This window comes from Lepisosteus oculatus, chromosome 1, assembly GCF_040954835.1.
Source record: "Lepisosteus oculatus isolate fLepOcu1 chromosome 1, fLepOcu1.hap2, whole genome shotgun sequence".
Classification (NCBI taxonomy): Eukaryota; Metazoa; Chordata; class Actinopteri; order Semionotiformes; family Lepisosteidae; genus Lepisosteus; species Lepisosteus oculatus.
In genome coordinates, this window is record NC_090696.1 from 63002680 (window position 1) to 63030239 (window position 27560).

At 36.0% G+C, this 27560-nt stretch overlaps 1 protein-coding gene across 1 annotated transcript in view; it reads left to right on the forward strand.

The window, feature by feature from the left end:
* The window catches only part of adgra3 (adhesion G protein-coupled receptor A3), a 49379-nt gene that overhangs the window by 1511 nt on the left and 20308 nt on the right, over positions 1 to 27560 (forward strand). The window contains exons 2-4 of the mRNA XM_069191155.1: positions 14551 to 14622; positions 22192 to 22263; positions 27040 to 27111. Of these exons, the coding sequence (XP_069047256.1) occupies positions 14551 to 14622; positions 22192 to 22263; positions 27040 to 27111 (216 nt within the window). The remainder of the gene's footprint in view (positions 1 to 14550; positions 14623 to 22191; positions 22264 to 27039; positions 27112 to 27560) is intronic.

Genomic DNA, 27560 nt, shown 5'->3' on the forward strand with positions numbered 1-27560 from the left:
AGTAGTTGTACTGATGAGGGTGGAGGGGCGGGGGCGACGAATTTTTACTCGTAACAGACTTGAGGTTTTACACTAATGAAATTGACGTTGGGTTTGACAGTCGAGCGTTAGTCATTTATTTGCGAAAATTACTCTTTTTTTAACTCAATTTTCTAATATTTTGACTGGCATGAAACGGCGGTATTGGATGTAATAGAAAGAAGTCCCCAAGAATCGGATGAATTTTTATGTGATGATCAATACTTCACAGACGGGCAAACATAGTCCTAGATGTTTAGTGTGGTTTAGTCGATGTCATTCACTGGGCGTTTGGGAGAAAACGTAGTTTCATCCACGTCTAAACACAGTCAGAAGTACTCATTTAAATGATCTTGTTTCACCCCTTTACTGTATTTTTTGCGGCCGGTGTGGTTGTTGGCATAGTGTTAGTGTTATGTAGTTGAAATCTACTTTTTTATTTCTCTTCCGGGTCAGTTTTTTAAACTGCAGACATCTATTTAATATCCATTTAGAAGTTGCAATGAGACGTTTATTTGGTCGATATCTTGGGACTCTCAACTAGCCATTTGGATAGATTTTCTTTTCTTATGCTCCACCAGGCGAGTTTTGAAGTGTAAAATGCTGCTTCAGTTTTTTTATATATAGGCTAGCTTTTAAAATCGTGTCCTTCATTTCCCTTTTCTTCATTGCAATTTATATCAGTTGAATTTGAATCCTGTATAGTGCCACTGTTTGTCATCCCCTTTTTAAAGTTTAACATGTATTTGAAAAAAAAAACCTGGAGTAACATGAGTTAGGAAAAAGCCTCGTGTGCAAATACTGTTGCTTATCGTTACTGGAAACTTGGAGATTGTTTAGTCTAATTTTAAGAGCAGAATTTAAAACAGGATTAGATACGAACTACAGCATACCACTTTGGTTACACATTGGAAAACCTGATAGGAAACACGGATGTAACGTTTTAATAACACAATGTCAATTTGTCCCTTGTCTCCGGTAGAGTATACATTTAAGTAATGTATACATTTAACGCAATCCTGAACTGTTTCATTGAGTTTTATGGAGATCCAATCTTATTAGTCACTATAATATTAGTCATTATTTGATCTAGTCTGAAAGTAAATCTGGGGAACATTAACGTTCATTTTTTTAAAAAAAGTTCCACTAGGTACTAAATAAAAAAGATCGAAGTTAGATACTACTTCACAATAGTAGTAAATTCATAATGCGTTAGTTTTCATGAGCATTACATCTGATCTAGAGCACTGAACCTACTTCCTCGCATCAGATTTGTATGTTGCATGACTGCCTGATAACGCAATGTATTTTTTTTTTTGCAATATAATTTAGACACCTTTGGTCAGGTGGAGTGCATCAGTGGTATATAAAATTAATAGAAATGATTGGTGGTATTTAATGCTTGACATCAGGTTCAACACTTTTGCATAAAAACGTAAGCACACTGAAATCAATTTGTGTGCTGGAAACATACAGCTGACAAAGGAGTATAGCATATATTTCTCAGATATGAAATAGTATTTTCATATTTATCATGAAGTAAAAATGGAAAAGAGAATGAATGTTTGACAAACTGGTTGGTGAAGTCTGTTAGATCTGTTTGTGGCTCCTGTAATTGGAGGAGCTTTCTCATTGGAGTGAATAGAATCACAAATTGGAGTGAATAGACTCCACAGTTATCTGTTTTCAACATTTGACTTGTATGGTCCATAGCCATGGAAGATGTTAAGGACTTGGAAAGACTGTGTGAGAAAGTCATAAATAGCACATCATTTAGACATGCACTAAACACCTATTCTGAACATTTAGTGATTTCTCATGAAAGTTTGATGTACTACAGCATCAGTTTCATAACAGCTTCTCACCATGCTTAGATTTGCAGCATGCAAATCTGCTCTACAGATGTAATGGAGAAGCTGTGCTATTAGAGTTCATAAATACAATTACAAGATGTTTTTCCTTATTTCAACTCAAAGGGTTAGTTCTAGCAAATGGTGGTGTGAATGGTTAGCTGCAGACGGTTATTCTGAAATAATTTAACATTCAATTTAAACATCTGCCTTGAAACGGGATGCATTTCATTAACAGATTAGATTATTGTTGCAAAACAAACCAGGGTAGCTTGTACTTATTCAATCTTACTACAATTAGACAGGAAATTGTGAGATGTAGTTGTGTGCTGCTGATGAGCATGCCAGGAGATAAAAAGCTGTAAATTGACAAAGATCTGGAACTAGTTAAAGCTGTAAAAGCTTGCCTAAGACTGCAAAAACCACCCAGTAGTCCTGTTTCTGTAACTGTCTGAGAACTGTAGTAACACTTAAATTCTTTCTTCAGGGGTTTACTATTTAGGTATATTACCTCAAAGCAGAGGTGGGAAAATGAGAAGCAACACTACTCTTTGAGGCTTAATTGCATCTATACTTAGTGCTTTTGTTAGTCGAATTTAGAAGCAAACCATGTGATAAAGTATGTGAAAGCTATATACTGTATTGATACGGTGTTCTCTTTTCTTATGGCCTCTTTTCATGTTTAGACCTATCCCCCCACTCAAAATAAAGATTTGGTCTTCATGAATAGCATGTCACGGCTCAGTGGTGATGGATGTCATTTTTGCCTCAATAATAAGGGAGGAAAAAAAAGTCATCAAAGGCTCCTTTTGTAATGAGATTTAATTTGTGTTTTCAGTTCACACGCTCAATCTCTCAAGTGATGGTCCTGTTGTGTTGTTGTTAGGTATTTCTGTAGTCAAGCCTATTATCACATCGGTTTACCTTTTCCACACATGTAAAAGTATCTCCACACATTATACTTTGCATTTACTCACCTGTGTGCATTATTTGATCTGGTCAAAAAAACATAATTCTTCAAAAACTCATATAACCATGTTTGGTAGTTCTTGTGGTGTGTAGAAGTTATTTCTTTGAGTGTATTTATGATGACATATAATAACTAATTATCACTCATCTGCAGACAGTACTAACTTTTACTGGGAAATAGATACTTAATTGATCCCATGAGGGAAATTGCAGAGTTTAGCAAATTTGGCAAAATCTGTGATAGGAGTAAGTGCCTTTGTTATGTGTTGTCGGTGAGTCAATGAAGAACCAAACTAGCCCTTTTTGTGAGAATTGTTAGTTGGTGTTTATTAATTGCCTATAAAATCAGCAGCTCTTCTGGATTTTATGGTGTCAGGCGTTTTATAGCTACTGAAGGGTCACAGAACAGTTGACACCACTACATACCTACTTGCTTTGCAGTATTGAATGAGCGCAAAATCAGGCAGGTCCCTGCTGCTTTGTTAAAACCTTTCCTGACCTGAAAAAATCAATCATTTCCCCATACTGAAGTTTCTCTAAATCATTGTCCCAGCAGGAAGGTCTGACTGCGGGATTTTTGCAGTGCAATTGAAAGTGACCAGCTTCTCCTTTGGAACTTCCAATATGAAGCTAGAAACAAAATAAATATTGCACTGTAAAATGTGAATGTCCTTAGACTGGTTTCTAGTAAACTTCCTTAACTTGCAGGCTCAGTTTTTAATGTTTTTGAATAAAGGCAATGAATGATTATTAATCTGAAATAATTTACCATCAGCAGCTCCTGGATGACCAAGGCAGTCCTTGAGATAAAATTAATATAATGAAGGATGTCATATTAAATTATGGTGTTGTGCTATAAGACCTCACATTTTACTTCTTTGTAAATTTTGTATCAAGTCACTGGTATTACAAAGGACAGGCTATTTTTGTGGTTTGTTACATTTTTTAACCAAAGCCTTTCACTAGGCAGTTAAGTTTGAAAATGTCTGAGCCTGCTAGGCATGTCTCTGTGGAGTTTTTTAAGATGTGGTTTAGTTATGATGGACTGTCCTGTGGCTTTTACAATGTAAATGTTTCTGTTTTCACACTTAGCTGTCTTTACCAGCTGAATAGGACTTCTGATAGAAGTGTTTGTTGGTGTCCCATTCTCTTTAAATGTCTGTCTTCCTTATTGAAAAAGCCTTCTGAGTACTAGTGTGATCATTTTTACCTTTACATCTGCTTTAGTCTGTGGAGTCTTGAACATATCTTGTCTTACAAGATCACTTTGAGGCCCTCACTGGAAAAGAGACTGTTTAATAATGAATAAACTTAATTAAATACTTATCATATATGTTGGTGGTTTCTGTTGATAAGTGTTTTAGAATTCCTGAACAAATCAAGTTCTACTCAAATGTTTCTGGGAAATAAACACTAGCTCAAGGACTGTTTCATTCTTTGACCTTTTCAAGCAGTGTTGTCAGCAATTATGCTGTCCGTTCTGGAAAAAAATGTATAGAAATTTGGTAGCTCTTCAAAATATCCTGACATTGTTGCTGCTTGGCACACTTCCATTTTACAGGTTGTATGATTTCCTTTACAGTTTCCTGTGTGTGAGGTTGTAAGTGAAATCTTATGGGGTTTTTTGTTGTAAGAAATTGCTGTGTCCTGTTACTTTATCATGTAAAAGTCTAAACTCATTTATTTTCCATTTTCTGTAAAAAGAATGCTTATGTTAACCCCAGCTTTAAAAATGAAAAAAAAAATGGTTGTACAGTATCATACCATACCATAGAAGACGTTTCCGGTCCTGTAACAACAATATTTTTGTTTTTTTTTAATAACTTGCCCTGGCTTGTGGAATGAAAATGCAGATTCCTATCATGTCTAATAACAGGGCTGTATTTAAGTAGTACACTGCTAGACTACTTTCTGACATTTCAAATGTTTTAAAATGAAACTGAGATATTGTGGAGTACTTTTGCACATTCCATTTCGATACTATTTTAGTAGTCTTCAAAGGATGTAAAATAAAAAATAAAAAATGGTTTAAAAAGTTGGTGCTAAGTCTTTTTAAGGTACAATCTAGGGAAATTGTAGCCACTGAATGTACATGATTGAGCTTTTGTTGTCGTTGTAATGTTCAATTGGAAATTTTTGATGAGGAAATAATCCTGTTATCCTTGTGCATGACTGCAGTATTTCTGTCCTGTTGCTGTGTTTGGTAGAAAGTCATTTTTGACCCATATTACATGTAATCATCACTCCTGGAGCTCTCAAGTGACGTTTCAAGTAAGTGATGTTTAATGGGCATACAGGATATATCTAGAATTCCTCGTATGGCCCAGAGAAATAGGCAGACAGCACTTCCTCAGTTTGCAGATCCCACAGGGCTCCTGTGATCTTAAAGTGTGATAAGTAGAAGATCTTCCTCTCCTCCAGTCAGTGCCATAAAATCAAGTGAGCATTTAACCTGTACTGTAAAAAGTAACAAATGAGAGGAAGGCATTTGGCCCATCTAGCCACTATGGTGGTTAGTAGTTAGATGATGCAGGCATTTCATACAGCTGTTTCCTGAAAGAAATCAGGGTTTTGGTTTCAACAACATGGATAGATATCTTCTTCCATACTTACATTGCCCTTTGGTTATAGAAGTTCCTGGTGTTCTTGAATATAAAAGCCTTCCCACATAGCTTCGTTCCACTTGTAACCTCTGGTTTCTGAAGAAGTCCATTGGATAGACTTTATGGACTTTATACTTGGAAGAATTTTGAATACCCCAAATCCTTTTCGAGTTTCATTTGGTGCTTCTGCAGTGTATGCAAATCTTCTGCTGTGAAGCTTTCAAGTGTAGATTTACTCCATGCTGAAAAGTGAAGAAAGAAAACACAACGTTTTGGCTGTGGAGCCTTCTTCTGGTACTTCGGAAGCCTTCTTTCTTCTCTTTTCAGCATGGAGTAAACCTGTGACTTGTTCTTTTTCAGCCCATGCATGCTGATGCAGCTATGCACCCGGACTCATTCTTCAAGTGTGTTTATTTTCTTTTGAACATGGAATAAAGCTTTACATTTTCTTTTGCAGTCTGTTTTACTAATTATACCAACATTGAAGTTTTTGATGTAAGTTAGGGATGGTAGGGATTCTAATGCAGATCCCTGTTGTACCCCAGTAATTGTATCGCTCCAATATTAGCATTCGTCTCTTATCACCTGCATTTCCCCAATTGCCTGCTGCCTGTAATTTGATAATTTATGCTTCTATATAATTCCTTTTATAAGACATTACGTCAAAGGCCTTCTGAAAGTCTGTTTACTTTATCTTATGCTATGTACATACCCATTTCCTGTTGATGTTTGTTCAAAGAACTCTAACAAGTTAGTTAAGCATGACCAACCTTTCCTAAATACATTTTAACTATCCCCTGGGACTTTATTTCCATCCTCCAGTTATTCTAATTATTGGTTCCATAGCCTTGCATGTCACAGAAGTCAGATTATTCTTCTGCATATATTTTTTTGGTTCAGATTTGTCAGTCTTTGTTTGGATGGACACGACATTAGCAGTTCTCCATGGCTGCTACCCCTTGTCTCAACTCTGTGGAAGCACTGTATCAATGACTCACATGCAATGTCTCTAGTTTCCTTGCATTATATTACCAGGCCCTGAGGGCTTATTTATCTTAAGTGCTTCTAGAACCTGAAAAACTTTTGCTATGTTGATGTTATGTAATAACTCTTCCGCGTTTCAAATATGTTTGTGGTTTCTTATATGGTGAACTCATTTAGTACATCAGTTATTTCCTTTATGTTGTCTAAATAGTTACCATTATTATTGTGGAAAGCTCATAGCACTGAGTATTTCCAGGTGTCAGCCAAATACTAACCAGTCTCAGTCCTGCTTGGTTTGCAAGATTGGAAGAGATCAGGTGTACTCAGGATAGTATGGTCATGAGTCACTTGGAAAACACTGTAGTGCTGCATAAGCAGTGGTTCACAGGTGAACATGGTCTTAATTCTCCTTGTTCAACACGCATAGTATAACAGTAATAGTTATGAATTCCAAATTTGCTGTGTCAATAAACAACCACATATAATGTGTTATACTAGGGCACTTCAAGCAGATCCCCTAAGTATGTTTATTGGTACCCTCAATCTTTCAGCTTTAAAAGTTAGGGACATATTAAATTAAATTTTTGAAATGATGTTTCTTGTTCTAAAATGACCTGTAAGATACTTCATTTCACTAATGTTGTGCAATTGATCATTTTTGGGTTTTTCCAAGGCTTAAGAGATTTGTGATCAAAATCATCTATAAAACGAGGATTTGGGCTCTCCAAGATTAGGGCTGGACTTCAGTGCTTATGCTATGCGATACACTGCAGCTTGTATAACATGGACTCTGTTAAACTGATCTTCAGGTGGGTCTCACTGTTGGCCAGTTTAAGAAAATAGCCAATTCCCTTCAGTATGTATTCAGAATAATTCTGAAATTATTCACATTTCTATTTGATAATCCCCTCACAAAGTCCCAATGCACTTTATTCCACCCTTCTGAGAATATTGTGGAATTGGATGACATGGTCAAATGCAGAGAAGGCCTAATTATGCCCTTTCCCCAGTTTATTTTTTAAAGTATTTGCCTGCGTTCTGCTTTTTCGAACTGAGTGGAAGTGGGATCATTTCTCAGCCACACCATGGCCTCACACAATAGTTTACAGCATCTTGCCATCTCCAGTGGAAATGAAGGATTGATGTCAGAATAAGGGTACGGTTTCCTTCTTGGCTCTGGACAAGAGTTTAACTTGATTATGCAGTTGAGTGCTGTAAACTGTCACGGTTCGCCACAGCATTGAAACGCAGAGCGGCGCGGAAAGCAGGCCAAGCTATGTTTATGACTTCAACAGTTCACAACTAGAAGGCAGTCTTTGATTTGACTATGTTCAAATGTACGCTGCTGTAGATGAAGCTGTTTATAAAAAAATTCCTCTGTTTTCCAGTGTTTGGCATGTCATTTGATAACATATCGGTGATTCTTATCCTGCTGTTGATGATCAGATTAGCCTAACTTTTTATCATTCTCTGTCAAAGTCTGGTTCCTTTTCTGTTGGTGTGGAAGACATAGCTTTGTCTAGAACTGTTTAGAAAATTACTGCAATAAAGACCTCCAATATATGTTTTCACGTATTTATAGTGGGTATGTTTTATTTTTTTTATTGATGCCATCCACTCTTTCAGTACAGCAATATGAGGAATGAAGAATTCCTTAAAAGGCTCGTTTTACTTTGCTGTTGTGCATCATGGTGTTTCTAAATATTTCCAACTCAACTGAGGCCAGCTGATGGGGGGTGGTGATGGTGGAACAGGGGGGAGTAAGGGTTCCAAAACATCTTTGACCTTTAAAGGCTCCAGCAGGCTGTCTGAATAAACACGATCTACAGACGTAATTGCTTTGATTTTGGTCATTTGTACAGAAAGCACCTCATACTAGGATTTAGGATGAATTATTCTTCAATGTTTGCTTCTCTTTTCTTGTTTTCCTATACTGCTTTCTTCTTTTGGGGGCAATAAATAAGAGTGAAATGTATGTTCTTCTGTGGGAGAGAGAGTTTTATCATGTTTTGTTTCAGGAGACTCAAGATCATGCTGTTATATTCTACAAATTAAATATTATACATCTATGCTGCAATCTTCAACCTTTAAAAAAACTGTCCTACTTTTTCAAATGGGGGGAACTGCTAAATAAAATAAAAATTGCTGTTTTGCTAGCAATATATATGAAATATTGCCGAATATACATGTACCTAAATTACAATGCCAAGAATAAAAAGTATAACTTTCATTATATAAAATGTTATATTTAGAGACATTCTGTCTGCTTATTTTCAGAAACAAAAAAAAAAGATACTAGATTAGAGACTGGGGTTGTATTATTTATGTTGTATTGCTGACATCTGACATTCCTGGTCTCATGTCTACATAGATGTATATTATTTGTTTCAAAAATAGTTTATTATTGGAAATTAAATCAGTTTAAAACAAAGTAAGAAACTGTTCTATACAATGTATTACTACATCCAGTGTAAATGTTAGAACCTAAGTCAAAGGTTTGTTTGTGTCAAAGGTGGTTAAGAGATGACTTGGTTTAGTTCTAAGACATATAAGATGCACAGAAAAGGTGCACATTCCACAAACTATTTTCCTGTGTACAGTTGAAATGAAAATTGTCAGTAGCAGTGACATCTTGCAAACCTAAAGGTATTCACCAGTGTAAAACTAATTATTACTGCTTCTTTCAGTTATTTAATATATTAATCATATTCATTAAAGAAACAGAACATTAACATGTTTCCTTAAAATGATAGCCTCTCTGGTCATGCCTTGTGAATTTCTACAAACTATGCTACATCAGCATTTGTTTTAGAACACAGAGGAATTTAATAAAACTGATCAAGATAAAAGTGTAAATTTTAATTTTTTTTAAAAGTGGTGACAAAAGTCATCTTATGTTACCTTAGGTGTGTATGAAGATGGTTTGGAAAGGTAACTATTTCTTTTATCTTATAACTGTAATGTATTTGTGGAAGTACCAGTCAGTAGTGGTCAGGGAATCTGTTCGTTGCCCTCTGCATTCTGGGATGTGTCGTTGAACATCCTGCATACGAATGGTTGTTTGTATCAGTGGGGAAGAAGAAAGCCTGGTTGTCTTTGATGCACATAATAGGCAGCCCACAAAGAAGGAGACCATGTTTTAATTGCGCTGTTTTGTCTGAGAAGCTGTTCTTTCCTCTCACTTAGCGAAGTCTCTGTGACCTGAGTCGTTACCACTTCATGCATTGTGTTTGGCATACCTTTAAGATTTGTTAGTTTGCCTCAAGCTAAAGCATTCAGTCTCCTTCCTCCTTGCTCAACGATGACTGTTAACAAGGTGTCAACTTACCCCCTTTCCCCTTAATTCCTCCAAGAATTGTGTGTGCTTGAGCAGTAAAGCACATGTAAACACACTTAAGAGTAGTAAGAAACTAATTTCAGATCACATAGTTGAGCTATCTTAACCCTACATTTCAATTTCCTGCCACAGATCTGAATGTTTCTAATTGGATTACAGTACAAACATTTGTGCTTATGAGAGATACCTTGCTTTAAAGCTTTTTCTAGCTGGGGAGCTATTGGGTGGTTTGCTGTTTTTGCGTATTGATCCCATTTCTCCAATTTATTGTGTGGTATTCTGAAACAGCACATCTTGCTACTACTGCTTGCAGACGTCATTGTGATATGAAGATATTTTATTTGAGTAATGTAGGTGTAACTGTACCTTAATCTCAGTTCCAATTGGTTCCTTAATATGCAAATAAATGAAAAAGTGTCAGATTTGGAAAATGTTATGTTTTAAAAAGAAGAATGTTCATTTTATGCATATTACATGAAGCCAAGGGGAATTCCCATCAGAACATTCTCAAATATAAAGCAGTCATTTATATATATTCAAAGTCACTGATGAAGAGCGCACTTGGAAATTGTGCAGTTATTTTAATGTCCTTTTTGTTCAAGCTATATACACCCAATGCTATTTGTTTTGTGTCATGATGTACACAAAGAGGCTTGTGAAACTGATCTTCAGTCTTCAAATGAATTCATAAGCAGTCTTATCTTTTCATATTACATGAAATTCCACATTGCACCACTATTGGTGTGTGATTAAAGATTTGGTTATTTTAAATTTGGTTGTGTTAGTTAAATTCAACTATTCAGTAACACCAACAGTACCTGAGTTCGGTGGCTGTTTATCGTGGTATCAGTCTGTCCAGACTGTGTATTGAGGCTTCCTGAAGCTGAAGTGTTTGTAGACAATCACCCCTGGAGAGAACAAATCTAATTTGTTACATGCCAAGACAGATTGGTATCGTGGGTCTTCCCAAAATGTTGCTGCCATCGAGGTGTACTGATAACCTCCCAGACCACATGACCAGCAATTGAATGAGGTGGCCTTTTATTGATGTTCCTTGATTATGTTCTAAACATGGTAAGAGGTTATTGTAAAGTGTCTCAAGAAATCATGAAAGGTGGCGTATACGATACTTATACATTTCAGGACTAGAATTTTGCCCACTGCCTGTGGTATTTGTCAATTTTTTTTGAGACTCAGAAATAGGAAGAAAATATTACTTTTATTTAAAAGAAATTGCCTTACTTTTAAGGTGCTTACTTTTAAAACTTAATTTGTCAGTGAGGCCACATAAGTCTATTATAAAATTAAGACACTATTCTGAATTATCTACAGTAGTTTAAAATATTGTCTTAGTTGGTGTGAAACACTGAATAAGGCAAAGGCTACATATTTCCATCGCCCGCTACGATAAAACTAGTCAAAATACCTTGTAAATAACTTTGAATTGTTGAGGAGCTATGAAGCCTGAAGTTCTGTTTGCATCCTATTTTATAGGAGGACTCTTTTGGTCAGATTTTGTTTCTGACATCTTTATCAATACGCAGTAAGAACTGGCATTTTTCTCAAAATGTCAAGATTGATGTAAAATGGCCTAGATTCTAGTTTGTTACATATAGCCGTTCTCTTTTCATGCACTGCTAAAGAGTCACGGAACACTGAAAATTGTGGAGCTAATCTCTGCCAGCCATTTCTGTAGTAAACTGTGCTGGATCCAGATTTCAGAGCACAACAAGAAGCAGGATTCTTTGGAGGCTCTTTGTGTGATCAACATCCCTGAAGCCAAAAATTTGAACCACAAATCAGTTTGTACTCTGCCAAAAGTACTAATATATACATATGATTAATATCCCTTAGCTACTGGTCAACAATGTTTTGGTGCTGTTTGGGAACATGAAACTAGAGAATGGAAACACTTCTCCAGTCGCGTGAAACAGCATTGTCTCTTCTGTATTGGTTTTGAGTTTAAAATATGGAATTTGGAGTTGGTGGGGGGTGGGATAGATGGGGCGCTTTGTTTATGTACTTCAGTCAAAAACCTACTGAGACAAACATTTTCTTTAGGTTGGTATTCATTCAGTTATTTCAAAGTGACTGAAAATTGGCACTGAGAAAAGACAGATTTGTTAAGATACAAGCTCAGCTACAGTTATCTAGATCATGTTAGGTTTTCGACTAGGTTGAATTTTTTTTGCAAACAGCCTTGGTATTAAAATGCTAAAGGATTTTTCTTGGGATTAAACAGGATAGAGGCAATTTGCATGTGCTACTTGTAAAAATGTATAATCTTGTAGAACTACCTTCAATAACTGGTTTTGCTAGACACCATCGCTGCATTCCTTTGTATAAGTTCTATTTCCTTCCAGTCTAGTTACAACACCTGTGCTGAAACAGGATTTTTTTGTCTTTCAGTATTTGAGGTCATAGAATGTCCAAAGCTTTTTTGGCAACATCAGTGAGAAGTTTAATCCCTTGATTTTGAATCCCTCCCAGCGATGTCTTGCTTTTATGAGCTTGGTATTAAGCATTAAGTAAATCAGTCCTATTAATAAAGCTTATGCTCTTCTTTCTAGTTTTATACTTGTGAATGTGATTTGTTAAAAAAGAAAAGCATTTTAAAATGTGCTTTCATTAAAGGCTGTAGTGTTATATGACTTGAATTTATAGATAATTAAGGAGTCCATTATGGTAGATCCTAACAAATTTTACATCTTGATGGGGTGTCTATTACCAGAAATATTGATGACATTCTTTAAAAACATTTTTATAGTTTAAGTAATGATGTAGCCCTAGAAAGGGGGGCTTATTAACCATATCTGAACTCCCAAGGAATGCATCATGCATACATTTTGTACTGTTATCACATGACCTGGAACATATTTCATATTAATAGTTAATAACTAAATGATTCACCGTTTGTCTTAAGAGTAACCTGACAGCCATCCATTAAGAGGTTGCAGTGATTCATTTCTGTAGACATAAGATGGGTACTATGCCTAGAGACATAAATATGCCGTAAACTGATTGTATTACCATTCTTAATGTTAAATATTTTTTTCAAAAAACTATAAATCAATGTCAAAATAGATCTTCATATCTGGTTTCAGTAAAAGACTGTAAAACCTTGAATATCAGGATGATCAAGTGTATAATCGTGGTTTGGAAGTTTTGTACATGGAACTATGAAAACAAGATCTTAATTATTCATACCAATAGGCCAGGTCATCATACTTCAAAATCTGCAGCAACTTCAAAGGTGTTGGCATTGGAATTTAAACCCCTTTGATGACAACTATGCATCTTATCAAGTTTATGCTGGTCTCTTCTGCTGAAATAAATATAGAGGCATCTGTGTAAAAGTATCTGGAAACCTGATTAATACAATGTTTTAAAGCGGAGCAAAACAAAAATACCAGTGCATCTTTTTTAACCCATTATATGTTTAGTGTTTGACAGCTATTGCTATTGGCTGTAGTATATTTAATTTAAAAGCTTGCAAGGTCTTTGGGGGGAAAAAAAAACAACGACAACAATTGTGACGATGCTGCACAGAGCTGGGTGATGCAAAGGGAATTTAAAGTCTGAGCTGACAAGACCCCAGGCATGAGATTATGTAGATCTTGACAATTTGTTTTAGGCAAGGAAAAAAAAAACTGTTAAGGAAGTGTTGCCAGCAGCCATATCCCTCTAGACCTTACAACTGGCAACCCACTGAAGCTAAGCAGGTTAGCTAGTGAGTGAGCCTGGATGGGAGTCCTCCTGGGAAAAACTACGGGTTGCTGCTGGAAGTGGTGTTTGTGTGGCCAGTAGGGGACGCTCACCCTGCGGTCTGTGTGGGTCCTAACGCCGCAGTATAGTGATGAGGACACTGTACTGTAAAAGCGCTGTCCTCTGGATGAGACGTAAAACTGAGGTCCTGACTCTTTGTGGTCATTACAAATACCTGGGCATTTCTTGAAAAGAGTAGGGGTGTAACCCTGGCGCCATGGCCAAATTCCCCATTGGCCTTTAGCAATCATGGCCTCCTAATAATCCCCATCTGTGAATTGGCTTCATCACTCTGTTCTGCTCCCCACTAATAGCTGGTGTGTGGTGACTGTACTGGTGCACTATGGCTGCCGTCACATCCTCCAGGTGGGTTGCACATTGGTGGTGGTGGAGTGGAGTCTCCATTACTTGTAAACCACTTTGAGTGGAGAGTCCTGAAATTTAAGTGTAAGGAATTATTAAGGAAAATGTGAGCTAGGGGCAGGAACGCAGTTTTAATTTTCAGACAAATCTTGCAGACCTAATTAGGATCTAATGCAGCTGTTAGGCCAAAAGTGTCCAGAAATGATCGGGAACAACGTAAACCTGTTTACATGTTTCACTGTTGGGACAAAACTTCCATTTGGCAGCTTTGTGATTTCTCAGTTATTCAGCAGGATGCTCTGCCAAGCTGCTTTTGCATTTGGTTTTCTGTAAATTACGGTTGGATTACTTTAGTGCTTCGTTAAATGCAGGTTTTTCCAGTCCCAGCTGTCACGCTTCCAGGTGCTTGCATTTTGAGGTGTTGAATTCTTGCATAAAATACATAAACTAGAAAGATATTACATATGTCATTCTTTTTTTCTTTTAATACCTTACAGTGTGCAGTAGATCAGGGGTTTCAGAGTGTAGAGAAATAGAGTTGTGGGAAATATTCTTAATTATGTGTTGTGTATCGTGTGACTGCTGTCTTTACATTTTTTCATATTGGAATTATTACTCATTATCATTAAAAGAGTTACTAACGCATTTTATTTTTCCCTAGGATCCTAAGCAATAATAAAATTCAGGAATTGAGGAATGGCTCGTTTGTTGGTCTCTCAGCACTGGAAAGACTGTAAGTACACATTTATTTCACTTATTTGGAAAAGGTTCTCTTGTCAGGTGGTCTGTACAATAAGAATTAAAACTATGATTTGCAAACACTGGATATGTTGGGGTTTGCAAAACAACCTGATTTGCCAGATTCCCTCATATATCTTTTGAACATTAGGCTTGGCTGGAGTGGCCGCTACCGGTATAGGTAGCTCTGCACACTGCATCGTTCGTTTTATAAGGGGACAGGGGAATGGAAGGGTTCCATTTTTTTACAAAAAGTAAGAAATTTTACTTAAATGACCAATCACCAAAAACTTCCTTTTAAATGAAGGACTGGAGGATTGTCATTTTCTTACTGTATTGTCTTATCTGTTTGCTTCCTTCGGGCTGTTTTATATTTTCACAAATGAGTCATTTGCGCTGACTCAGAAACTCTGAAAATTGAATTCAAATTTTCTGGGGGGTTGTTGAATGAAACATGTGGCAGTTTATTCGATAGAAATAGTGTTTATTTGTACAGTTCAGTGGCCCTTATGAGTTCCTCAGACATTGGGGAAAACATTAATTGTGTTTTGTAAGTTAAATGCCACATTATAGACTTGTTAGACCTATCCTGATCTAAAGTGAATTTACTAAATGAATGTAATATGCTGGTACTTGGCTTAGTTTTCTAATTATTCCCTGAAAAATCCTCTAGAACTTTAAACCTTATGTGGGCTTTGTCATGTGAACTAACGTTCGTTAGAGATTAAGGAGAGACCGATGACAAAATGTACTTGTGATCTAAGCGTGATTCAGAAGCATTGGCTCCTATGCCACTCAGAAAACAGTAGAATCGAATTTTTGTATTTAAAGGGAAGTGTACACTTTAAAACAATGATCTTTTTCTTTACCAACAAAAGCATACCTTTGTATGAGGCACTTGGACTTGGACTTAAGTAGTTTTGATTAAGTGGATTTTATAAGTTTTATAGTCTGTCCTATAATGAGATGCAACACTTGCACACGGTCTACTACTGGATTGGTTACCAGTTTAAAGACTCCCGGTGTTGTATGCATTTACTGTCTTGTGAAAACTGCAATAATATGTAGGTGATGGGGGGAGGGGTTAAGGAAAGAGATTGAAAGAAGTTATTGTTCATACTAGAAAGTGAAATGCTTGGCTGCTGGGTTTGAAATATTGGTTATGTTTCTTTTGAGATTTGAAGGAAATACTTCATGCATGTGCCTGTGGATTTGCTTGATTTATTGCTCTTGAATTGGTTCACGCAGATAAAATAACCAGAGCACTAATAGCCCACTTTTACAGAGACGTAGAATAACAGATGATTACATAAATGTGGAATTTGAAGGAGATTTTTCCGTGTAGTTATTTCAGATCTTTCTTAAAACGGTCCAGAAGATTTTGAACATTTACAGAGCTGTATTTCCCTGGGTCGTTTTACTGTAATTGCCTATTCATCAGGGGACTTGGAATATAAGTGGCACTGTGATGGAGAAAGGAAACTTTCGTTACAATGGCTTATAAGATCACTGTTACCTGTACAAGGAAAATTACTTTTCCATTCTTTTACCATACATAGTCAGACCCTTTTTCCTTCCACTTGACTAGTTTATTGCACATGAAGTGTTCCAGTGAAATAATATGGAATTTATACAAGGTGAACCCTTGCCAAAAAAGTGGTATTACTGGAAAATGTCTTATGAAAATACTTTTCATGCAATGATTCCACTCCTGTACTGTAGAGATGTCACAGGTAACAAATGTGATGTATAGTCTTGCCTCTATAAATATTCCAAAGTGTCTGACCTCTAGCTTTCAAACCATCTATCAAGACAACAGCAATTAATATCATATCAGATTCCTGCAGAGAAGACTTTTGCTGGCAAGTGATCAAATCCCGTATGCTCAAGCATGCTTATACTCAAATCCAGAGAGTTATATTTCATAAGGGACTGTGAGGATCAAAGATGGCAGTTTAAACAGTTCTTTTTTACAGTAAGAATAAGGAAGTTCTGGTTTTAACTCAATATAATATTAATAATAATAATTGCTTACAGTTATATAGCGCTTTTCTGGACACTCCACTCAAAGTGCTTTACAGGTAATGGGGACTCCCCTCCACCACCACCAATGTGCAGCATCCACCTGGATGATGCGACGGCAGCCATAGTGCGCCAGAACGCTCACCACACATCAGCTATCAGTGGGGAGGAGAGCAGAGTAATTAAGCCAATTTATAGAGGGGGATTGTCAGGAGGCCATGATTGATAAAGGCCGATGGGAAATTTGGCCAGGATGCCGGGGTACACTTAAATATCTCCATTTAAGAAATATGTGTATGTAACTTTAACTGCACTTTATACATGAACATTTGTTATGGAAGCTTCTGAATATAATGCACCCCAAGTCATTTGATTTAGGATGCTTATATATATCCATAAATTACAATAAATATTTAAATGCGGTACTAGAATGTGGTCAGTATTTGTTTCGATTATTAAATGACAGCTACTGTAGAATTATAAACAGAACTGCAATAGATGTACACCTCTCCTAACAGTTTGCTGTTATCAATTCAGCACTAAATCACTCTAATTGAACACCAATTCATTCTTCAATCTTAATAAAACAACATGTTGGTAGCTCTTTTTAGACTGCAGCAGCTTGGTTCACCCCAATTGAGTTGAGCTCCAGCAGGGTATCTAACTGGTGGTTAGCATTTAGGATCAAGATGATATTTAATGCAGTCTCTTGAGTGTCTGGGAAAGAAAATTGACAAATTGTATTAAATTGGGTGAAACTGTCCTCTTAAATGTGGTATACTGATTTGTTTAAGAAATACTTATTCTTAAGTTTATTCCATAGAGGAAATTCTCAGTCACAGTAAACTATTTTTTCTGTTTTTGCTTTTGTTTATTGTTACAATGTCTTTAAAACCAATAGTATTTCTCTTTTCTGTAGTATGCAGAAACTAAGCAGCAGTTACTCTTTACTAGCGATTGTGTTTCCTAAGAATATTACTTTCATTGAGATTTATGTAAAAAAAAAGATCTTGATTATTTAATCTAGAAATCTGGCTGTCATTATATGGGTGAAAATTTCATTTTTTTGTGCATTTGGCAAGTCATTTTAAGAAAATGATTTTTGGTTCCCGATATAAAAATAGCCCAGAGCATTTTTAAATTTCACTCTTCATACATCTGGTTACGCCAGCTAACACTAAACCTGCAGGTATAAATGAAAGCCTTCTGAAAACAGACTTTGTTGCTATGTTTATGTATCATAACGTTTCAGTAATATAATAACATGTTAAAAGGAATTAGAGGTCACATGCTGATTGAAAGATGTGACTTGTCTACATTTGCTGTCTTGGCGAGAACAGCTTCTTTTAACAAGTCTTACATACGTAGGAAACAGTCAAGAAGGAACCAAAAGAGTTCGGCGTTTTAAAATGAACCTCTGCGTTGATACTTCAGATACAAAGAGCGTTGTGTCCGAAGGTAGGGGGCTCAAGCTGTAGGGAATCAGTGGGTCATGTATCATACTTTTACTGATATGTAACCACAGATAAAGTTCCTTAGCTGGAAAATGTGCCCTTGCCTCCACAACTAAGTAGCAGACACTTCTTTGTCATTTTAATGAGTTTGCCTGAGCCCAACAGTGTCCCTCTTTGGATGCCAGGATAGCCACTCTTAAAACTCTCACTCCTGTTTTCTTTGGATGAACGTTTTCTCCACCAGCGATGCTCTGAAAGGAATTCCCCATCTTTCTCCTTCAGTAGCTGCAGAGAACCGCTTTGGAAATGATAGTCATAAAGCATCTTGAGTGGCAACCAGAGAAAATCAATTACAATGCCTGTGCCATGAAATTGCGCGGCTAGTGTTGGCAACTGAATGATTTGTTAAGTTTAAAAAGGCATCTCCTTTGGAAATTAAAGCTCCAAGTTTCTTTTGTTAGCTTATTATAGAAATATGACTGTAATCCGGATTGCATGACGGGTTACTTCTTAAAAACCATAACTGTGTAAAGCACCCTGCAGCAAATGGGAAAGAATGCTATGTCTTGAACCACAAAGACCATTGAATGGAAGGGACGCTGAAAACTATTGTGTGCTTAAAATGTGGGAAAGGACTTCAGTACAAGGCAGAATACATTTGTAGTATGAAGGTGGTTTGTTCTGATTATGTATTTTATTTCAAACACTCCCATACTTCAGAATCAACTTTTAAGATGACATCCTGTGGAAAATATATAAAGTGACATCAAAGGTGATATGATTAAGTATGAAAATTGAAACGCGAAATTCACGTTTACGGTTGAGTGTTTAAATTAAGAGGCAAAATTATTTAACAGAAATCACAATTTTATATCTCCCTTCTCTCGTTTAGAATGATGATCGTACCCAGTATTGTTTTCCTGCCATGAACATTAAATAGTTGTTTGAGTTGTCTTGGGAAAACGCTTATTTTATTTTGCACTATCGCACTTATTCACTTGCAGTCTGGACCAAAGTTTCCATTCATCTAAGTGTGGTATCCCAGCTTGTTCAGGTGATAGCGTTGTAGCAGTTTGTTTTTCTATGTTCGAAAATCAATGTTATAACAGTACGTTATTTGAGCAGATGAAAATCATAAATTAAAAAATAAGGTAACAAAGAAAAGTGCTACATAGAAACAAGTTTCTGCCATTTTTAGTGGTTTTGCATATTACAGTTATGATGCAGATCTTCCAGCTAAGTCTGTTTTTTATTGTAGTTTTTGTAATACCTTGCATTTATTTTGATAGTGATCTAAAGGAAAGTAGGTTAAGTTCTAATTAAAGGGGACTTTTAATATGCCTTTTAAAATTGTCAAACTTGACACAGTAATAGAATTTGTGTACAGTCTGAGCCTCAAGCAGAACAATTTGTGTATCATTTGCAAACTTTACAGGTTAACCTATGTTGAGTTTGCAAATAATAAACTATGTTGCCTACACTTTTATATGTTTCCAAATTTATAATGTTCCCTGAAAATAAGTTGTGCGAGAAGCTCTTGGTGTCATGTTTCATCCAAAGATGTTAACGTTTAAGCCTCATTACTATTTCTGAAACTCATTCTTTTTGCTTTAATGCAAGCGAAGCAACTTGCTCGTTATTAAAATACAGTGAAGAATTGTGGAAACCTGTTATTAAAATTAAAATTTCTGGGGTGTCAGAATTTGATTACCAGTAACATACCTGCTGTGGAAAAACGAGTCTAAAAGTTTGGGCTTTCTTTGTCAGCAGAAAAAAATACGTGGTTTTAGGACCTAATAGGGTTTGAAACAGTAACGTGAAAAGAGGTGAAGTAGCAGAAACTTTTTGTCAGTCGCTTTTTGTCATTCATCTATTGTTTATTAGACAAGGGTTTCAAGCTTTGAAAATCATCAGCATTTGTGGAACTTTAATTGCAGGATGTTTTTTTTTTCCATTTGTATGTAGCTCATTTAAAGTAATTTATGGATCTTTTTTTATTAAAATGTAATGTGAGCTTGGACTGCTGTGATTCTTCTTGGTTATAACAGCACACATTTGGCCCGACTTGGAATTATCTAAACCTCCGTGAGGCTCTTCTGGTTGTTTGAAATATTTGATACTTCAGCTGAATAAGAGCCTTGCCTCTGGTGTCTGTTCACTCTAATCATGGAGCAATTTTTGCTGCCTCCTTAACTAGAATGTAAGTTCATATCAATGTGTAAGTCATTCACCATTTTGACTATTGAGAATTGACAACCCCTTTTAAACTGTTTCAACTGTTTACCATATTCATATAAAACATGTTTTTGCAGTTGGCTTCAGCTTTGTTTGCAGCTAGTTGTAAACACTCAAATCTGATTTATTTGTAAAGTTCTTTTGGTTTTCTTTCTCTGTCTCGTAGTACTCAGACTGTGATCCACAGCAGCCTCTTGTGTTGGAAGACAGACTTCCTTTCAGAGCAGGCTCTGAAACACAGCATTTTTAGCTACATAGTTGGTGTACTTAATTACATCAATGTAATACTTCTAACAAGGCTTTGAGGTGATGTATTGATAATGGTACCTTCGATTTAGGGAATATTTTGAGTATAAAGGAAAGGAAACCTTTAAAAAATACTATAAATATAAGAAAACAATTAAGTTACTCGGGTTGGTGCAAAAACCAAAAGATGAAAGTCTCTCTAGGTATTGGGTTTTCTTTAATATCACCAATGAGATGCTACGTTCTAAACTCTCGCAGTGCCGCATTTCATTGTGGACAAAATAAACATTTCTGTCCATAATCTCAATTGAGACCATTAGTGCAATTTATAGCACCGATCCTTTTTGGATAATATCAGTAGGAAAACAAAAACACATTTTATACATTGTATCTTTTTGTAACTCAAGTGAAAATAATTATAATAACTTTGTTGAATTATTTTTGATAATATTGTATTATACAGACTTAAGAGATCAGTTGTTCTTGTGAAACCTCAAATCGGGACACTGAAGAAAATTGTTTTATGGGGACTGAACTTGTTTAAAAGAAGTACAGAATAAAGTGAGTTTGTGACCTGCTCACACTCTTCTTAGCTGTTTTTGTGAGTTGTAGTGTGATAAATGTAGGAGGCACTCGTATCTAATAAGGTGTTGTGGTAAGAAAATATCTGGCTGTGTTTACTGACTTCTGGAGTAAAGACTTGCCTTCCTTTTGTTTTCTCTAGATAATGCATTTAATGCAGTTGCAGTATTTTACATATCTCCTCAATTCATATTTTTAATTATTCCTTTTTGTGCAGTATATAATAGTGAAGAAATGGCAGCTTTTTATCCACACACAGACAAAAGTGAAGCAATTTTTTCTTGTTCAAAATCTGGGTCTGACAATAAATGAATTGGGGTATGTTTCCTGGTCCAGCTGCCCAACTGTGGTTACTTCCTTTGGTGAACTTTACCTATAGCCAGAGCTAGTAAATCTGATGTGTTGCCTGTCAGAGTAAATTCACTAAACACTGTAAGATCTTATTTTCACAGTGGCCCCCTTATATCTTAGGTATGCATCACTGATCATTCCTGTCAAGCATATAAATGATATACGAGACTTTTTGTGTTTCCTTTTCACAGGTGGTCCATTAAGCTGGGCATTTGTCATGTCAAATAGTTTAATCTAAACCTTGAACTACATTGTTCAAAGACATTTTACAAAAAAAATCCTAGGGTTTTTGAGATAACACTGAAATAGCTATACAACAATGTTCGTGTTTATGTATATGAAATCAAGCAGGTGTTCATAAAAATTGGAGAGGATAGTTGCAGAAGTGTCAAGACATCTAATTTTGTTGATGCCTCACATGCAGTTCATTTAACATGGCAAGATTGACCGACAATTCATACAAAGACATGACAATTTAAACGATACATTAGTGATATGGCTAAAAAGGTAATATTTTGTGTAACCATTCTTTTGAAATTAAGTTCTGTTTCATGTATATACTGTATGCCTGTTTACTGCAATCAAGATAATTCTGTTTTATTGAAATATATCACTGGTGGGAATATAAAATGTAAAGATATGGCACAATCTACTTCTTTTTATTTTGTTTACAGGGATCTGAGAAACAACATAATAAGTCACATAGAGCCGGGAGCTTTTCTGGGACTGCAGGCTCTCAAGAGACTGTAAGTAGTTTTCTGTTTTTACTTTCCTGTTGAGTACGAAGACTGTATTAATGCATCTCTACACTTACATTAAGAAGGAAATATGTTGGATTTTTTATACTTTTTAATGGATCAGAATTCAGCACTGTTCAACGTGTGTACATCATATAAACGTTCAACAGTAAACCTTTTGTAATAAATGTATCTCTCAATCTCACTCTTACACAATTTTCTAGGTATTTGGCGTTTGTTTTAAATCCTTGTATAGGTAACTTTGATACCCAATTTGCGTAATGGATATCCAAGATGAGGGGTTGACGCATTGATTAGCATTGCTGCAATTCCAGGGGTGACATCTGTGTGGAGTCTGTATTTTCTCCACATGTTCATGTGGATTAATTTGGGATTAACTCGGGGTGCTCCGTTTTCCTTCCACAGTCCAAAGACATGCTGGTGCATTAATTGGCTTCTGGGATAACTAGCCCTGGTGTGAGTGTATGCGTGTTTGTCTGTGTGTGCCCTGCGAATGAATGGCACCCTGTCCAGGGTGAATCCACCTTGTGCCTGTTGCTTGCCGGGATAGGCTCCAGCTCCCCTACAGCCCTGAATTGGATAAAGAACTTAGTAAAAGGATGGATAAATATGTTCGATTTTTTAAGAATTAGGTTTCAGTAAACTTAAGGTAGTTAAAAGATTGACTTCCAAATATAAGAACTGCATAGTGTAAATAGTTTTTTGAATACAAATCAAAAATTTGTATTCAACAGGGTATATTACCTCTTTGCTGGCCCTGATGGTGAATGAATAAGGTGTGGTTTTAGTGCTTTAGAAAAACATTAGAATTACCCGTTTCTGTCGCTGTGTGGCCACAAACAAAAGAATGTGAGTTGAAATTTCTTTATTTACAGGAAAGGAAAACCATCTTTTATTTACTTAAGCTGAAGATCCATAAACCCATCATTACACTATTGATTTAATGTATATTATTGTGTGCTGTTTTTTGGCATTTCAATCGCTAGTTCAATAGCTCAGTGCTACTCACTTTAACCTGATGTTTCCTTTTTTTGCATGTATTAGTTTTTAATGTAGTCTTTCTGCATAATTTATTTCAAATGAAATGTTATTGTTTTTCTTTTGATACTGCCAGTGGCTTGGCTACCCCTATGAAAATCACAAGGTCTTTAAGTACATGCGGGTTGAGACCATCAATGTAACTTATAGCTCTGATCCTTTTTGGCAGTAGTTTGATTAGTGTATAATTTACAACTACTATGATAAATGGCCAGTGCAGTTTACAACATGTAAGTATATGCCAACAAATTATATGTTTTTCACCTTGTTTGTTCTTCATAGTGTATGGTCCCTTGATGAAAGTTTTTTTTATGTTTGATGCGGTTACAGAGTCACTAATTATTGATTCCTTAAGGCCAGAAATATCTCATTGAGCTGTTGAGACAATGCCAGCTCTGATTTAGATTGGCTTCTATTTTAACAGACGGTTCTATTTAGCATTGTCTAGATGTTAAATACACTGCTTTATTTTATTGGCTCCATAGATTGTAACATGTCTGAAAGCAGTTGTTGAAATGTAACTGCATATCCCATGTGCCTTCCAACTCTTCTGAGAGCAGCCGGCCTAATTGTGTATGATATGTATTTTTCTGTCTTAAACAGTTTGGGTTACATGTATAGGAGGGGAAAAGATCTGCCTGTGTTGAAAGCATCTGATTCTGAATTTTTTTTTCTGCCAATGTAGAAAAGAATTTCTGAGCTGCCTTGAAGACACTTTGCAGGTTTCTGTGTGTTGATAGTTGTAATAGTGGGTTAAGAAAGAGGGCTTTCTCATAAATATGGAGAACCATGGCTTTCAGATTCAAAATCAAATTGAGCACTTTTTTTTTACTTCCATGTGCTATTCAACCTAACCTTTGGCGGCACTTCTGCACTGCTTGTGTCTGCAAGTTGTGTTGTAAAGTCTATTCCTCATTATTTGCTGCACCTTCTCAGCGAGAAATGAGTGAATTTGGGCTCCTTCCATCTGGTTGTCGATTTAGACTACTTAGTTTCAAATGCAATAAAACTAAGTTATATGTTAATCCCACAGCTATTAACCTGCTTAATTTAGATAATCGATTGTATGGTTTGCTTTAGATATTTTAATTTCTCACCATACATGTATGTCTCTTATTTGTTAACAGGTTCATGTAGTGTTAAATGTATTGTGTATGTTGTTACGTCTTTACCTGCCTGCAAAGCAAATTTCCGATTAGGGACAAGAAATGGAAGCAAGAGTTCAGGGTAAATTTTACTTCCTCGGAATCTTGCTTTGAAATTCTTAAAATAGAAGAATTCTGTTCTAAGAGAAAGCTATTGTTTTTTACTAGTTACTACTATGGAAAGAAACCAGAGTCTTAGCTTTAGCCTAAGAGGTTCCTGCCTGCTTGTTCTCTCAGGTATTTCTTTAGACTTCGAGAAAAATTTTAAGCAGATACTATATTTGTGTCTCCACCAGAATCAATGTATAGAGGGCACAAATGCAACAGTGGCTGGGAGACTGGTCTTGATCTAGGCATAGACAATCTAATACAGCTGCCCAGGCAAAACATTAATATTTGTCTTAAAAGTAAAATTACTAGTTGACTTTTATCACAGTATTTTTTTAAAATGTCGGAGCGCTGTATGTGAGTACAGGTTTGCTCATGTTGACTTATCTTGTATTGAAGGGGTTTGAGTGAAGTGACTGATGCACACATCTTGATTGTGGAGTTGGGAGCCAGTGAGTTTTTTAGAACATTACGCACTGTGAAAGCATGCTATCAATGTAGATCTACTTTCTGTGCTAGGATAGTCGTCCTGTATCTGCTCATGAAGACCAATCTTTCTCCAGTAGGAAGGCTAGAACAAAGCACAGCAATATTACTGAGGAGAAGTAATGGAACAGATGATATTTGATCTAAATCTCGTGGTAAATTTAAAATTGATTTTAAACCATAGCAGGTGCTGTGGTACTGATATTGGAGGAAAGCCCAATTGTTAATTGGAGGACTTGGTGGGGAGGGTGTTACAGTGTTTAATGTCGCTGGTAGCATTCTCACAAAGAATTACAGTGTACTGTTCTCTTTTTCGTCTGTTTTTCCCATCTGTTTCTACCATTTTTTTTAAAGAGCTCAATTAGATTTGTCTTGGTTTGACACGCAAAGCTTTTGCTAAACTATGGCTCCCTTCATTTAGCTTTCAAAGAAAAGCGTTCTCACTTTCTTAAGTCATTTCTCTCCTAGAGGCACTTTTATTTACAAAAAACGTTCCCCCGTGAAGCAGTTGTCCTAAGCTGTTGTGACACACGTTACCTTTCATATTATCCGATTACATTTTTTTTCTCTTGCAAATGTGAATAGCCTGATTCATTATTTTGCCTGGTTTCTGCCACCCATGCTTGAGCCAGAGAGCTTGAATAGGAAGCAGAGATTTCCATATACAGTAGTATCATCTAGTCAGAAATTTCATTGTGTGTGCTGGCTCAGAGCTTGTCATGAACATCAGGTTGTTAAGAATTACTTCTTTGTGTTGAATGGTACGCTCAAGAAGGAAGAGATTAAATATGCCCCCAGGTGTCAACATTTTTTATTTCCTTCTATAGGCTCGTAATCTCTAAACTGAAGACATTTATAGCTACCTGGTATAACTGAGTGCCAACTGACCCACCTGGCTCTCTTCTTCCTTGGTGTGCTGCTTAACAGTACTTTAAATCAGTGTCTGAAAGCCTAATTTATTAAAAATCCTATGAGTAAACTGAATGTGGTTTTTGCTCTTTTATTGTGTAGGTGTGCACCAGTACCTCGAAGCTAAGCAAGTTCTAAGGCTTATTCTAACGAAGGGATAATTCTTCCTTGACACGCATCTCAAAAAAGACTTTTTTATGAAGGTTGCAGAATACATAACTAGACACAGCGCTATAAATTTCTTATAGATAGTGATATAACTATCTAGCCATTTGACGATTAGGAAGAAATAAGTCAATTACTTCAATTAATTTTGATAGTGTATTTAAGTTTGAATACTCCAGATGTATAACGGAGATCTTAGAATATTTCTTAAATCGGTTATCCACTATTATGGAATTTAAAACTGGGTTCTTATACTGCTATGGGATTTTTAAGAAGTGAGCAGGATAAATGACTTAATTCTCACAGTGTATTGGTGTAAACCCTGTTAAATGTGTGTGTGAAGTGTACAATGTAAATTTAGTAATAAAGTAAGTGTTAAAAACAATTTTAGTTAACTAAAGACCTTTACCTTCAAGTTAAAAGGACAGTTGACAATTTGCAAGAATGCACAGCAGTCCGGTTCTGGCTATTCGAAGTTAATGGCTTATGTTCAGTAAAGGAATTTTTTACTCCTGCCTGCTGTATCAAATTTCCAGGGAAAGATTAAGGCTGTCTTATTGTGCCATCATTTATCTAAAAATGCTCGGTTTTAATGGAGAAAGGTGCCCCTAGTGCAAAGAAAATATTTTTTCCTCAAACCATAGTTTTCTCTTAAGTATGAAGCAGATAAACACTGATAATCACTGGAATAGGTAGGGTAACAGAACGAGATTAAATAAGGCAATGTAAAAGAGAAATGCTAATTATGATGGAATTGATGGAATTTACTTTTAAAATGAGCTTGACAAGAAATATTGATGATGATTTTTAGCATTTCTTCTAGGACATGTTTTAAGTTCTGCAGTAACTTTACAATTGATGTCAGTTTTTGATTTTTACCAATGCTATGTTTTTCTTTTCCCTCCGATCATAGCGACTTGTCTAATAACAGAATTGGCTGCCTGAATGTGGATATTTTTAAAGGCCTCCAGAGTCTTGTTAGACTGTAAGTACTATATATTCCTCTAAATTATAATAAGCTGCCATGCACAGTGAAGCAAACTACTTGAAAACTCCCTTTGCAATTTAATTGTAAAAGCTACAGGCTCTTAGTAATCCAGCATTTTGTGTATTTGAAGCTGACATAGTATGAGTAAAAGTAATTTAAGAATGGGGTAATATTTTGAAGGCTTATCTCTGCAAGCATTTTCTGTTAGGGCTTGGTTCTTATTTGTAAATATTTTTAGGACATTAATACTATACTTTCAGTGATTAAATGAAGACCTTTATTTTTAACAATGTTTAATTTTTATGTAAACCATGTTGTGAACATATTGCTAATTAACCCCCGTAAGATGCAAAAATTTAGTTTTTGATGGATCCGAAGTTAATCTGTATTGCATTTGTCATTGCCTTTCAGGGATTGCCATTATTATTTGCTATCCAGTTTTTTAA